The following is a 14,682-nucleotide window of genomic DNA, read 5'->3' as shown; positions in this document are numbered from 1 at the left end:
TATTATTCCTCGTGGAGGTTTACCCTGCCTCATATTTTTCCATGTTTTCCAGGAGGATGAGTGAAAAGGGCAAAAAATTTCCAGCTTTGGGAAGCTCCATTGCCTTTATCCCACTTCTGGCACCACAATCTAATGGTGATTAAAGGAAAAGAAGTTGGAGGGCTTTTCAGCTGGACCTTTGAACTCATTATTCTGCTTTGGCTTTCCTTTTAAAATCTCGGCCTCTTCCAGACTTGTGGACATTGTCTGTTTTTCTAGCAGAGCAGAACAGAAAATATAATGGCTAATACTTAGGTAGCACAGTGAGTGTCCAGTACCGTCCAAAGTGCTTTACATATCAATTTATTTAATCTGTACAACAATCCTACGTGGTGGGTACTATGATTATCCCCACTTTACAAAACAGGAAGCTGAGGTACAGAGTTGGGAAATGACTTGCCCAAAGCCATGCAGCAGCAAAGCAGCAAAGCTGGGAATTGAACCCAGGCAGTTGGGGCTTAACTGCTCAGCTCCACTGCTGCTGAGGTGTTTGTTGAATGACTCTAGGTGTGGAGTGACCCACGCTGCCCTCTGTTCCTCTCCCCAGCCCAGCCCCAGAACCATGCCGAAACACAAGAGGTCACACTCAGTCTGGATCCTGTACCCGTGGCCCGCTGTGTCTCCACGGGCGGCCGGCCACCTGCCCGAGTCTCCTGGCTCTCACCCTTGGATGGGGAGGCCAGAGAGAGCCAGGTGTCAGGACCCCTGCCTGGTACAGTCACCGTCACCAGCCGCTTCACCTTGGTACCCTTGGGCCAAGCAGATGGCGTCAAGATCACCTGCAAAGTGGAGCACGAGAGCTTTGAGGAGCCAGTTCTGCTGCCTGTGACCCTCTCTGTGCGCTGTGAGTGCATCAGGATATGACCACACCCCCAATACAGTCTACACCGGCTTCTCTAAGGCACATATACATTATCCGTATACATTATCCCTGAGTGTTGTCTACATTGGCATTCTGGGTCAGATTCTGCACTGCCTTCCTGCCCATTGTCTACACTGGCTCCCCGGGACAACATCTGCACACTGCCCCCTCATTGTCTATACTGGCTTCACGAGGCTCTCACCTTGCTGCCACAGTCAATGGTAAATCAGAACGGGTTTGCAAGGGTCGGTATTATACATTTCTTCCCGATTCCACATCCAGTGAAGTCTTACCGGTAGCTTCAATCAGCCGTGTGGAGTATTTACACCAAGGAAATTGGCAAACACCTCAAATCAGGGCTATTCTATTTTTTTTTCCCCTCTCTTTTCAGAGAGCCAGTTTACCAGCACACAACTGCACCCAGCAATCTTCTGGCTCTCGTGGACCCCAGTTGACACTGCTCCCTCACTGTCTATATCCACTACTCTGTCTACACTACCCAACCCAATATTGTCTACATACACACCCCCATTCATACTGTCTAAATTGGTTCCCTGGACACTGTCTATACTGACTCTCCTACTTCTGCCCCCCAGTGTAAGCACATTGGCCCCTCTGGACCCTATCAACAAAATATGTGTTTTGTTGTTGTTGTTTTTTGGCCACTCTGTGGATTAAACCCGGGACCACGGCAGTGAAAGAGCCGTGTCCTAACCACTGGACCGCCAAGGAATTCCCCGCTGTACGCTGTCAATATCAACCCCTTCTGACATGTTCTGCGCTAGCTCTTCCCCAAACTGCTTACACCGACACTGCCTGATATTACCCAGAGAGGCTCCCCCTGGCACTCTTCCCACAGACCCTGCCAAACAGTCACTTTAGCAGCTTTTCCAGCCGCTGTCCAGTCACACCCCATACCCCAACTCAGCATTTTCTATACTAGTTCCCCAGACAATGCCTTCAGTTAAACTAACTCCCTTACCCACTCTGGGCATGTCAGAAATGACACACGTTATCTAGAGTGGCTGCCTCGGGCGCTGCCTGCGACGAACAGTAACTTCCTCAAAATGACCCTCAGCCGTGTCCCTGGACAGTGTCTATACAGCCCGGATTGATTTGCCCCAGGCATTTTCCATGGGTCCACCTCCTGCCAGCCCATTTCTTTAGGATTCTTATCTATCTGCTCACCTATCACCCCCTTTGGGATTCTCCCTGTCACTGAGCCAGTCCCCCCATTTCCTCCAGACCCCCCTGAGGTCTCCATATCTGGCTATGATGACAACTGGTATGTCGGCCGTAGTGAGGCCTCCCTGAACTGTGACGTCCGCAGCAAGCCAGAGCCCACAGGCTACGACTGGAGCACGTGAGTCCTGTTTGGACCCAGACTCCTGGGTCTGAGGGGGGAGGGGCCGGGGTCTGGATCCTGGGTCTGAGGGGGGAGAGGCCGGGGGGCCTGGATCCTGGGGCTGAGGGAGGAGGGGCCGGGGGTCTGGATCCTGGGGCTGAGGGGGGAGGGGCCGAGGTCTGGATCCTGGGGCTGAGGGGGGAGGGGCCAGGAGTCTGGATCCTGGGGCTGAGGGAGGAGGGGCTAGGGGCCTGGATCCTGGGTCTGAGGGGGGAGGGGCCGCGGTCTGGATCCTGGGTCTGAGGGGGGAGGGGCCGGGGGTCTGGATCCTGGGGCTGAGGGAGGAGGGGCTGGGGGCCTGGATCCTGGGTCTGAGGGGAGGAGGGGCTGGGGCCTGGATCCTGGGTCTGAGGGGGGAGGGGCCGCGGTCTGGATCCTGGGTCTGAGGCGGGAGGGGCCGGGGCCTGGATCCTGGGGCTGAGGGAGGAGGGGCTGGGGGCCCGGACTACTGTGCTGTGAGAGAGGAGCTCCAGCGGCCTGAAACCGTGATTCCTCCAGAAAGAGGGACTCGCAGTTTGGGGTGTGAAAGAGTAAGTTTCAGGTCCGTAGAGCTTGGCTCCTGAGGGCTGTGTGACCTGTACTCCCCGTGGACCATGCTGTCCTTCTCATGTGACCCCCAAACCCCCCAGGACTTCAGGCGTCTTCCCAGCCTCAGCAGTAGCCCAGGGCCCCAAGCTGATCGTCCACTCGGTGGACCGGCTCTTCAACACCACCTTCATCTGCACCGTCACCAACGCCGTGGGCACGGGCCACGCCGAGCAGGTGGTCCTAGTTCGAGGTAAGCGGGTCTTGGGGATGGTGTGTACGCCTGGGTCTGCTCCCCAAGTGTTCCTCCCTTCTGGGTCCTGGGGCTGCACTGGAGGAGGCTGCGCCGCCGACTTGGGGAGAATTCAGACCCGCCTCAATGATGGGAGGGGGACGGTGTGGCTTGCCCCCAGGTGGGATCTGGATTGGGGTGACAGGGTAGGTGCTGACAGAGGAGTTAGGACGTTGAGACCTGAGCTGGGGTCTTCCTAGAAAGTAGAGGCCTGGGAAGGGCCTTCAGGGAGAGTTCCAGGGACATTGGCCTGGCCTCCAGCCAGTGAGACACGCCCACAGAATTGCACAACTAACAGTCATGTGAGGGCAGCTAGACAAACACTGGGGAACAATGGACTTCTTACAGTGAGGGCTGGTCAGTATGACCCAGAAACCTGTTTGAGTGTGTGTTGGGATGTTTGTGTTTCTAGAGGTGGTATTTTGGGTTTGTTTTGCTTTGCTTTGGTTTTTGGATTTTTTTGGCCTACCACTTGGCTTGTGGGATCTTAGTTCCCCGACCAGGGATCGAACCCACGGCAATGAAAGTGTGGAGTCCTAACCACTGGACTGCCAGGGAATTCCCTGGAGGTGGTATTTTGGAAATGGTGGCTGATGTGTCTATGGGTCAATAGTTCTCTGAGTCTCCACAATGGGAACTCAAAAACACAGATAGGACCCAAGACGTAGCTGGAGAGGAAATAAATAAAGCCAAAAATAAAGCCCAGGTTCGGGCTGATGGAAGTGGGGTCGCAATCACAACTGTAGCCCAGGAGGCTTAGAGGGAGGCAGGGGGCCTCAGTGGGTGGGAGGAGGGCCCCCTCAGAAACACAACCAAAGACAAACTCATAGGCATCGGTGTGAAGACAGACACACCCACACCTGGAGACAGACGGAAGCAGGCCCCTTACTGAGATGATCAACACACACACACGCACACGCACACCCGGAAAGACACCCAAGTGAAAACGGATCCCTCTTGAGGAATTCAGACACTCGCCGGGGAGATATGACGTAGCTACTGAGAAATAGTGTCACAGACCACACACCCAGAAAGACTGTTGGCCCACCTTCAGCGCATCTGACACGGTCAGGTGCACAAACACACACACCTGGAGGCAGACACCATCACGCAAACATGCTAGAAGCCAAAAGAACCGCGGACAGCAACAATTCCACGCGCGGAAACATCGGCGCTCACACACAGATGCTGAGAAGGCAACTCGAAGACGTTCTCAAGTGCACACCCTCGGAAACTCCAAAAACCCCACTGTGGAGATTCTCTTTCAACAAACCGTCATCTGACAAGTATTTGCTGAGTCTTCCTGTTGGCCAGGCAGTCTCCTCTATGTGGGGAATACAATGGTGACCCAGTCTCAGTCCCTGCCCTCAAAGGAACAGCTGGAGGAGGGTCAGCTCCACCCACCCAGCGAGGTGCCCAACTGGAAATACACCCCCTGAACCTCTATCCCAGAAACTCACCAGAGAAACTGGTCTCCCCACCCGCACTGGGTCACTAGGCACCTCTGTGGGGTGGAGCCTGCAGAACACAGGCGGGATCACACTTGAGGGCCATCAGAGGAAGACAGAGCCACGAAAGCATGGACATGCCCCCGAAACACCCAGAAACCCCAGGGATATCCACCACTGGAAACCCCAAAGCGAACACGCTGGGTTCAGAGTTCAGCCTCGAGTGATATTCACCAAGTGAAACACACATACTCAGAGCCCCATCGGGAACCTGGGCAGTTGCGGGCTGCGGGTAATGCACAGAGAATCACACCCCCAGAGACTCTCCCAGTGGTACCCACAGACCCGCAGACAGTCAAAAGCTTCATGGCAAAGACGTGCACCTACGGATGGACGCCAACAAACATGGGGACACCCTCTGAGCACCCTAGAAATCATCACGGGCAGTGAGTGTGCCAACAGGTGGCCTTGCCCGGAGAGGAGATTCACTCACAGCTCTTGACAGGGTCACGTCAGAGGGTCTCAGAGACGCCTCACGTCCCCACGCGCACTCAGAACCGCATACGCGCGCACGCTCGGTTTGGGGTTCGCGCCAGCGAAAACATGAGAACACAGGCAAGGCCACAGGCTAGACATTGCTTCAGAGAATTTCTGACCCACAGACAGGTACACGCTCACCCACCATCTCCAAATCATCATCCCCAGTAACACAGACACACGTTCCGACACGTGCGAAAACTGGGCTCCAGACTTCACTGAAAGAAATCTTTCCCATCTCCAGGGTACAGGTACAGGAATACATTCCCCCTAAAAAGCTTCACAAAATACTACTTACCCTTCACACTTGAGGTAAACTTTTTCTGTTCTATTTTGTTTTACTGCTGCTTGTGAGGACCAGACTGATCTGCAGCCCGCTAGGTCGTGACCCCCCCCTTTTTGGAAAGCATCCAGAAACAGATGCCTGGGTCCCAGCCCCTCTAGTGTGCAGAGGCGCAGGGAGGGGAGGGTCAGGTGTAAGTGGACCCTCCCCATCCCGCCCCCCCCCCCCCCCCCCGCCCCGGTCTCTCCCAGTCACACCCTGCATGCAGGGGTGGGGGAAGCGGGGGATCTGATAAGATGCCAGTTGCATCCATGTCTATCCCTGTTGTGGGGCCTGGACGCCCCCTCCCTCATCCTCACTCCTCCCCGCTTAGGGCTCCCTGACTTCCTTCTCCTCCCAACCCCACCCCCCATCCTCCCCCAGACCCCTCCCCTCCCACAAGCTCAGGCCCTGCTGGGAGAGGAAACCGGGAATGGGGGCTTCAGGAGCCCCATTCGCCACACTGGGGACACGTGCTCCCAGCCACTCCCGCTCCCGGTGTGTGTGGGGGGGAGGAATTACCAGGAGGCCCCTGGCCCTTCTCAATCCCCTTTCTCTCAAGTGCAAAGAGCTTTGGAATCAGACAGCCTCACACTCAAATCTAGGCTGCCTCTTCCTGGTTGGATCAGCCCCAAGATTCCGTGACGCTGACCTCAGAGTTTCTGGGAGGGGGTCTCAAACTCGGATGCCTACAGGGTCCTGGCGAGTGACCGGGGTGGCCAGGTGTGGAACTCTGTCCCCTTCGGAGTCACCAGCCTGACTCATCCACAGCCCATCTCACCAGGTGGAGGAGATGAAAGTTTAGTGTTGCCAGAAATGATTTTTTTTTTTTTTTTCTTTGGCCACGTCTTATGGCATGCAGGATCTTAGTTCCCCCACCGGGGATTGAAGCCATGCCCCCTACAGTGGAAGCGCAGTCTCTTAACCACTGGACCGCCAGGGTAGTCCCTGGGATCTGATTTTCTTTTTCCCCCTAAAAGAAATCTGGAATTTGCAGTGAAATGGCCTAGTGCTTTAAATGTTAGCTGGCAAGTTTAATTTTGGTTGTTGGTTGGTTGGTTGGTTGGTTTTCTATTTTGTTAGCAAGTTTAATTTGGGGAAAACGCTGTGCAGGTGTAAAGAGATCCATCTGGAGGCCACCCACTGGCAACCCCTCCGCATACAAAGTGCCCAGCCTGTAGCGAAGAGGGAACGGGCTCTCCCTTCCCCCCACCTTCTTCTGCCCAAGTTGAGTCACCTCCCTAGTTCCCGTCACTGCCCTGCTGTGTCCTGGGTCCCCCCTCCCCACTCCCAGATGTATCCTCTTGACCTCGTGTCTCCCTTTCTCTCTCACCCCTTCTTCTCTCTCCTCAGACACCTCCCGGGCCTCGCCCCGAGACGTGGGTCCAGTGGTGTGGGGGGCTGGTGGGGGCGTACTGCTGCTCTTGCTGCTTCTGGCTGGGGGGCCCTTGGCTTTCATCGTGCTGAGGGTGAAGAGAAGGCGGAAGAGCCCAGGAGGAGGACCCGGCAGCAGAGGAGGGTCCTACGATCCGAAAACTCAGGTGTTTGGGAATGGGGGTCCCGTCTTCTGGACGCCAAGTGCCCCTGGTCCCCTGAGGCCAGAGGGTAAGGACGAGGAGGACGAAGAGGACGAAGAGGCAGAGAAAGGCCTCATGTTGCCTCCGCCCCCGGCACTCGAGGACGACATGGAGTCCCAGCTGGACGGCTCCCTCATCTCCCGGCGGGCAGTTTATGTGTGACCCCAAGACAGGCAGACAGCCAAGGGTCCCATACTGGTTGAACTTGTTTGTCCGGAAGACACTGGAGTTCAAAGCTACCTCCCGCTTCCTTTCCTGGGATGTGGAGGGAGGTGGAATGTCACACACTGGACTTCTGTCTCCAGGGCTGCATGGGGCAGGGGAGCCCCCCACCCCGGGGAGCTCGGGAATGGGGAACCACAGAGCACCCTCCCCCCCAGAGACTCGATTTGGGCTCCAGCCTGCTCTGGCCCCATGACACTCAGGAGTTAATAAACACCTTGGAGGAAAACATTGGGGGTGTCTTGTAATACATCGGACCCCCTCCTTGGGGGGTGGGACAGGGACTGCTAGGTCCCAGGGGGTGGGCCCTGGAGACTGGGAGCCTGGTGGAGGCTAGACTTGGTGAGGCTGGGGTTGGGGGCCGGCGGGGGTGGGCTCTGGTCACTTGGGTCCTTGAAGGACACATTGGATGCCCGAGACACCTAAAGCCAGTGGGACTGGGAACTGGGCTTGGACTCGGGAGTTCCAGGACAGAGGCTGCCTCCCTGGGTGGAGGGGCCAAACTGGCGGGAGAACTGAGCTCCCCGGGAGAGCGGGGCTGGGATCCTGGACTTGTGGGCCCTTGAAGGTGGGGAGGTGCTGTGATCTGATCCTCTGAGGGCAGCTCAGACCCGACCTCCCAGAGCTTGCTGAGGATACTGGGAGGGAGGACCGCCCCTTCATTCTCGGGGGCCCTGAGGGGATGGGGCAGGGGGGGTTGCTGAGGAACCAGGAAAGTCCCGCCTCTGGAAGAACAAGGCAGTGGCCTTTCCTACCTCCTTTGTGTTCCCTTGTCCCCAGGCTGTGCCCAAGGGGATTTTCGGTGATTCAGAGGGAGGGGCTGCAGCTCTGCATCCTTCTCACTCCCCGCCACCATTAGAAAATCTCCCAAACCCGGGCAGGGAACTGCGGTGGAGGCATGACGGGGGGCAGGGTTACCTCTGCTCTCCTGAGCCCCGTGACCACCTTGGTAAAACACCAGTGGCCTTCATCTCTGCTCCTGAGGCTGTCATGGGATTCAGTAAGGCTGCGCCCGAATGCCCAGCGTGGGGCTGAGCACGCAGGAGGGGCTTGGTGAGCCCCGTTTCTTCCACCTGCATTGCCTTCCACTCACGGTGCGGGGACACTGCGGTGACTCGGGCAGAGCTTGCCTTGCCCTCCCGGATATGCAGTCGACAACAGGAATAGCAGCAATTTTAGGGTGAGCGTGTGTAGACTGAGCAGCAGTTACTCTGATATTCCCCCGCGCTCTGAAGCCCTCCAGAGGATGCCAGGCTGTGTAACAGGAAGTTGTGGAAATCGGAGAGTCCAGGGATCCAGGCAGCGTTCCTACCGGCAGCTTTCTCTCTGCATCTGTGAAGTGGGGTGGATGGAAGGGGGAAGCCTGTGGATGGGGCTTTGGCACACATGTTATTTCCCCTAGTTGTTTATTGTCGGTACCACCCTGTCCAGGGCCGCCCCCCCCCACCTCCTCCCACAATGGGAGGGTAGTGCCAGGAGGGCAGGGGCGGGAATTTGGCTGTTCTGGCAGACAGTAGGTCCCTAAGTGTCCCTGCCGGGCCCCGCCTTACATGTCTAGAAAAACACCAACTGTGTGCCAGACCCCACCCCTTGGAGCGCGCAGTGTGGAAATTGGCAAGTAAACAGGTAATTGCTCCGAAAACGATTCAGGAAGTGGGAAGTGTTACAAAGGAAAGGCCCAGGGGGTCACGGGCTTCTCTCCACCCCTTTTCCTGTTAGGTTAGAGGAGCTATGATTCTCTGCCTAGGATGACTCCATTCTATGTAATGAAGGAGGGGGTCTGATCCCAAATCCAGAATCACGCTCCGCCCCCCAACTTTTTTGCCTTTTCTCTCCATTCCCCATCACCTCTCTTCCCTTAGCTCCACACTCTCGCGTCATCATTCTGCTCTGGCCATATGGCCTCCTTGCTGTCTTTAAAAACAACTTGAAAAACTGCGCCTGCTGGCGCAGTGGTTGAGAGTCCGCCTGCCGATGCAGGGGACACGGGTTCGTGCCCTGATCCGGGAAGATCCCACATGCCGCGGAGCGGCTGGGCCCGTGAGCCATGGCCGCTGAGCCTGCGCGTCCGGAGCCTGTGCTCCGCAACGGGAGATGCCACAACAGTGAGGCCCGCGTACCGCAAAAAAAAAACAACAAAACAAACAAAAAAAAACCTTGAGGCTTCCTCCCCAGGACCTTTGCGCTGGCTGCTCGCTCTGCCTGGAATGCTCTCATATTCTCATGGTTCACCCCCTACAGCTCCTTCAGATCTTTGCTCAAATGTCATCTCACAGTAAGGCTCTCTCTGACTGCCCTTGAGGACCCCTGCTCTGTCACTTATCACCTACCCTACTACACACTATTATCCTCTATCACTTACTATCACCTGGCATATTAGCTATTGTGTATATTTCTCTACTGGTGTCCTCCCTGCCCAACAAAACATGAGTCCAAGGTGACTAGGACTTTTGTATGTTTTGTTCACTCTATCACACAACAAATGATCATTAAGGATTAAGTGAATAAAAAGAATGTCCTCTGCCCTTGGGAAAAGAGGTAGACAGGTGGGTGGTGACTTGGGAGGTGGGGCTGGGAATAAGGCACTGTGGCTTCCGCCTGGAGACTCCCTCACACTGTCCCTCTTCTTGCAGAGACACCCAACACAGCAGGCGCAGGGGCCACAGGTGGCATCATCGGGGGCATCATTGCTGCCATCATCGCGACTGCTGTGGCCGCCACAGGCATCCTCATCTGCCGACAGCAGCGGAAGGAGCAGAGGCTGCAGGGGGCAGAGGAGGTGGAGGAGTGAGTGATGGGCCCTAAGAAGTGGATGAGGGAGGGGTCCCAGAACTGGGCGCACAGAGTTGGGGAGGAGGCCGGGAGAAAGTCATCAGCAATGGCTGAGTGACCCAAAATAACCATGACTTAAATGGGGTGGAGAGGAGAGTTTACTTCTGTCTCCTAGAAATCATGTCTATGACAGTTCTGCTCTGTGACATCATCAGAGCCCAGGCTCCTGCTATCTTTTTGCTCCACCTTCCCTAGTGCGTGACCTTCATTCACATTCCAAGATAGCTCCCCTCTCTTTTATTGTTGTCTATGTACATGACAACCAGACATGGCCATCCTGGCCTCAATGACCCCATTCCTTTCAGTGGGAAAGGGAAATGGAAATGGAAATAGAAGGCAGTCAGCAGCCCTGTAAGGGAACCCATCACTTCCTCTAATTTCCCATTTCCCAGGGGCCTAGTCACATGGCTGCCTCAGCTGCAAAGGAAGCTGGGAAACGTAGTCTTTATTCTCGTGGCCACGTACCCAGCCAAAATCTCTATTACTATGAGAAAAGGGGAGCCTAGATATTGGGGGAAACTAGCCCCACTTCTCTGTGTAGAACACTTATGTGACAGGCTTGATGAGATGTATGTTATGTACGTGATCTCAGTGAAGCCTCCTATCCATTCATTCATTCGTTCGTTCAATAGGTATTCAGAAAGTACCCGCTTGGGGCAAGACCCTGAAAGCTAGGAACACAATGAGACAAACACTTAAAAGATGTCCAAAAAAATAAAATAAATTTAAAAAATAAATAAAAGACGTCCGCACACAAAAACATATCATATCATGGAAACCTGATTTTCAGATGGAGCTAAGGGTACCCATTTTCTCAAAGAGGAAACAGGTTCAGAGAGCTGAAATCACTTGCTGAAATTCATCCAGCAAGACAGCATTTTGGGGGCAAAATGGTTCTGAAATAATATGACCCAGTGTGTGTGAGGGGGAACACTTGTTAAAAATGCACCTTCCTGGGCTTACACCAAACCTATTGAATCAGAACTTTTACAAGAAGGGCTTGGCATCTGTATTTATAACAAACTCCCTACGATGCACAAGAAAGTTTGTGAACCACTGTCTTAATCATCTAGTCAATGCAAACCAACAACTTGCTGTTGATCTCTTTTTCTAAGCCCATGAGACCCAGTGGTGTCTGAGATGGCCCTGGCCCTGGTCTCCCAGGGTTCACAGTCTCAAGGAGACAGACCTGTTCCCAGACAGTGGCAGTCCATCATGGCCAGGGATGGGCTAGGGAAGCTGAGGGAGCTGGGAGAGGCTAGAAGGGGCACCTGACTCAGCCTGAAAGATGAGGGAGGGCTTCCTGGAGGCAGGGACATCTGAGATGGGGATTGAAGGCATAGTAAGCCTCCATCATTATTATATATATAGGATGCTCTGGTCTGAGGGTGTGTAGAATGAGGGAATTTAACAGAGTTTGGGGGGCAGGAAAGCATTTCATTCATTTTTTTCATTCCCTCTTCTAGATATTTCCTGATATTCCTCATAGTGTGTTCTGGGAACGCCATGTTGACAACACAGATCTCATTTTTTTCCCCTCACTTTGCTCACAGTGGGGTACAGTCGTTGAATGAGATCAGAAATAATATTTCAAATACAAACTCAGTAAGTGCCCTGTGAGGGACGTATAGGTAGATATGATCATATAACAGGAGTTCCAGATCCTCCTGGAGAGTCAGGAGGGCTTCCTGGAAGAAGAGAAATTCATGGGATGAGTAGGAGTAAGCTGGGTAAGGGGAGGTGGATGATGGAAAGAGAGATCAGACAGAGGAAAGAACTGTGCAGTGGCCCTGGGGTAGAGGGCTTCTCAGGGCTTAGCCTTCACCTGACCTACCTCCTACCCCACAGCCTAGAGGGGCCTCCCTCATACAAGCCGCCGACTCCAGAGGCAAAGCTGGAGGAGCCGGACATGGTGAGCACTTCCCCTGGAGCCCAGGCTGCCCCCACATCCCCACACCACTTTTGCCACTGAGGCCAGGGCTGGGAGCGGGGACTGGTGGGGAGAGGCTGTCTGGGAGGGGGGGTGGTCCTGACCTGTCCCTCTCTCTCGCATCACAGCCCTCCCAGCTCTTCACCCTGGGGGCCTCGGAGCACAACCCGCTCAAGACCCCCTACTTTGATGCTAGTGTCTCGTGCGCTGAGCAGGTAGGAGCTCGGGAGAGGACAAGGGTGAGTTTGGGATCTGAGTTTAAGGGCCTCCTTACATAAGAGGTCAAGGACTAACGGTTACAACTCAAGTTCAGAGCTGTATCTCTAGTTAGACCTTAGAGCTCTGAGATACATTTAGGATTCAGTGGGTGAGGTCTTGGTTGTAGAAGTCCAAGGACATGGGGTGAGAGTTTAAAGTCATCCCATCAAAGAAGACTGGTTGAGTATCTCCATTTGCCAGACACTGTACCTGGAGCTGGGACAAGACAGACAGTCACTCCCCTCAGTGGCCTCCTGGAGATCAGAGGTTGGATGTTGAGTTTGAGACAAGTCAGTTTTCAAGGGGCTATTTAGAGCTTAAGTTTAGGTCAAGATTGAAGTCAAAGACTCATGGGGAAAGACTTGGGGTCAGTGATCAAAAGAAAAGGAGAGGCTCAAGATTAACAGGGTAGAGTCCATGCTCTGGGCTTTGAGTTAGGGACCAGCTGTATGATTGTCCCAGTTCAATATCAACCCAGGTGACAAGGGGTGACATAGGGTGAGGTCAGGTCTGGTTGGCATGGGGAGATGGTGGTCAGGATTTGAGGGTCAAGGAGCAGAGTGGGATTCTGTGTCATGTTCAAGAGGTGACCTTGGGTTCATTCCCTCCCGATCCCCAGGAAATGCCTCGATACCATGAGCTTCCCACCTTGGAAGAACAGTCAGGGCCCCTGCTCCTGGGGGCCACGAACCTGGGGTCCCCCATGCTGGTGCCTCCAGGGATGCCTGCTCTGGAGACGGTTTCCCTGGATCTAGAGGACGAGGAGGAGGAGGAAGACTATCTGGACAAGATCAACCCCATCTACGATTCCCTGTCCTACTCCAGCCCCTCTGAGTCCTACCAGGGCAAAGGCTTTGTCATGTCCCGGGCCATGTATGTGTAAGCCGCCATGGTCCTGGCCTCTCATCTCTCATTTTTTGATCCCTCAACTTTCTGCCAGGGATCTAGGGCCCCCTGATCTCTCGCTTGGCCACTGTCAGTTAACACACATGCATCTCATCTGTGTCTTCTATCTTGGTGGCTCCACTGTGACCTCTAATCCATGATCTCTGACTCAGAGAAATGGGCCATGACGATGGAAAACTGATAACCTTATCTTAGAAGGGGCTGGAGAAGGTAGGTTTCTTCACAACCTCTTACCCAAGGGGTCCTCAGACTGTGACCTTAGATTATACCTCTCATGTCCCACCATCTCCAGACTCCCCCCAAATCCCAAAGAAGACCCCAGACCTCTGATTGAACCTCAGGCAGTCACTCCTAACAGCTCTGCTTGGGTGGGTGTTGGGGGCATCCTGTTGCTCAGACCTGAGCCCTCCAGGTGGCAGAGCCCCACTCGCCCAGTCCCCACCCTGTCCCCAGTGGTGGGAGAGAGGGGATTTCCCCAGCCCAAAGCAGAACTTCCCCATCTCCTCCCTCCTGCAGGCAGGAGTCTCAGGGTACAGACCCTTCCCTGAGCTCCCACTACCCCAATTCCTGTGTACAGAGAATTATGCCCCAGCTCAGGGCTACATGGGGTGAGCTTCATGCAGAGTGGACCTTGCTGACCCCAGCCTTCTGAGAATTTGCTGTTAACTTTGAAGACTACTGAGTTCTCTTACTCCTGCCCAGTGGGGTTGGACCCACCCGCCTGGGTGGGGGGTGGGGAATGGATCACCTGGATCAGGGGTAGGGGATGTGATATTGTTTTGTAATACAGCATTTCCTACAAAATGAGTTTGTACTTTGACCAGGTCTCAACTCGTGTTTACTGTGGGCTGTGAACGGGATGGGGGTGGAACATAATGGGTAATGAATAGGGGGGTCCAGGGCTTGAGGGAATCAGTAGACTAGAAGTCAAGATGGGTTACAGACATTAAGAAAAGAGCCAAAGATGTGAAAAAGATAATTGAGGGGATAATGAGCAAAAATGCATAGCCAAAAACAGTGATGGGTAATGGAAGGAGTGGGGAGGAGTCCAGGGCATTTTTATTAACGAAAAGGAATCTGCAACAGCAGTCTAATGGGTAATGGACCGAAATAAACGAAACAAAGTAGAAAGAGCAGTAATTAAGTACGAGGGGCTCGGGCGTAATGAATAAATGGCAATAAGAATAGGCCAAAGGCAAATTATGAATAATGTTGTAATAGGAGCTCAGGGCGTGATGGGTAATAGGTCTGAAAGAATGAGCCAGGGGCAGAGGGATGAATAATGGAGAAATAGGGGCCGCAGGCATGATGGGCAATGGACCCAAAACCTTATGGTCAATTAAGAATTAGCTAAAAGAATTAGGGAAATGAACGGGCATAAATGGGCTAAAGGTAGTACAGGCAACCAAGCTGAAATGAATGGAGCAGAAGGCATGCTGGGTAATGGGACAGGAATGAATGGGCCAAAGATGGAAGACGCAGTGACCGGGGCAAGGGTTGGGGGGAGAGATCCCGAAGGCATGATGG

The 14,682-nt window shown here is 54.2% G+C and overlaps 1 protein-coding gene across 2 annotated transcripts in view; it reads left to right on the top strand.

Moving 5' to 3' along the window:
• NECTIN2 (nectin cell adhesion molecule 2) overlaps positions 1-13,975 on the top strand; it is a 28,450-nt gene extending 14,475 nt beyond the window's left edge. Inside the window, exons 3-9 of one of the 2 annotated variants that reach the window (XM_030873972.2) lie at positions 587-883; positions 2,147-2,264; positions 2,936-3,084; positions 9,863-10,016; positions 11,910-11,973; positions 12,120-12,206; positions 12,869-13,975. In XM_030873972.2, coding sequence (XP_030729832.1) covers positions 587-883; positions 2,147-2,264; positions 2,936-3,084; positions 9,863-10,016; positions 11,910-11,973; positions 12,120-12,206; positions 12,869-13,132 — 1,133 coding nt within the window. In that variant the 3' untranslated portion in view covers positions 13,133-13,975. Of the gene's footprint in view, positions 1-586; positions 884-2,146; positions 2,265-2,935; positions 3,085-6,783; positions 7,453-9,862; positions 10,017-11,909; positions 11,974-12,119; positions 12,207-12,868 lie in introns of those variants that run through there. The other variant, XM_030873975.2, reaches the window with a different exon arrangement.
• Positions 13,976-14,682: the final 707 nt, after the last annotated feature.

Source organism: Globicephala melas, chromosome 19, assembly GCF_963455315.2.
Source record: "Globicephala melas chromosome 19, mGloMel1.2, whole genome shotgun sequence".
Lineage (NCBI taxonomy): Eukaryota > Metazoa > Chordata > Mammalia > Artiodactyla > Delphinidae > Globicephala > Globicephala melas.
Note: the sequence above shows the minus strand (reverse complement) of the source record. Positions and strands in the feature narration are given on the sequence as shown.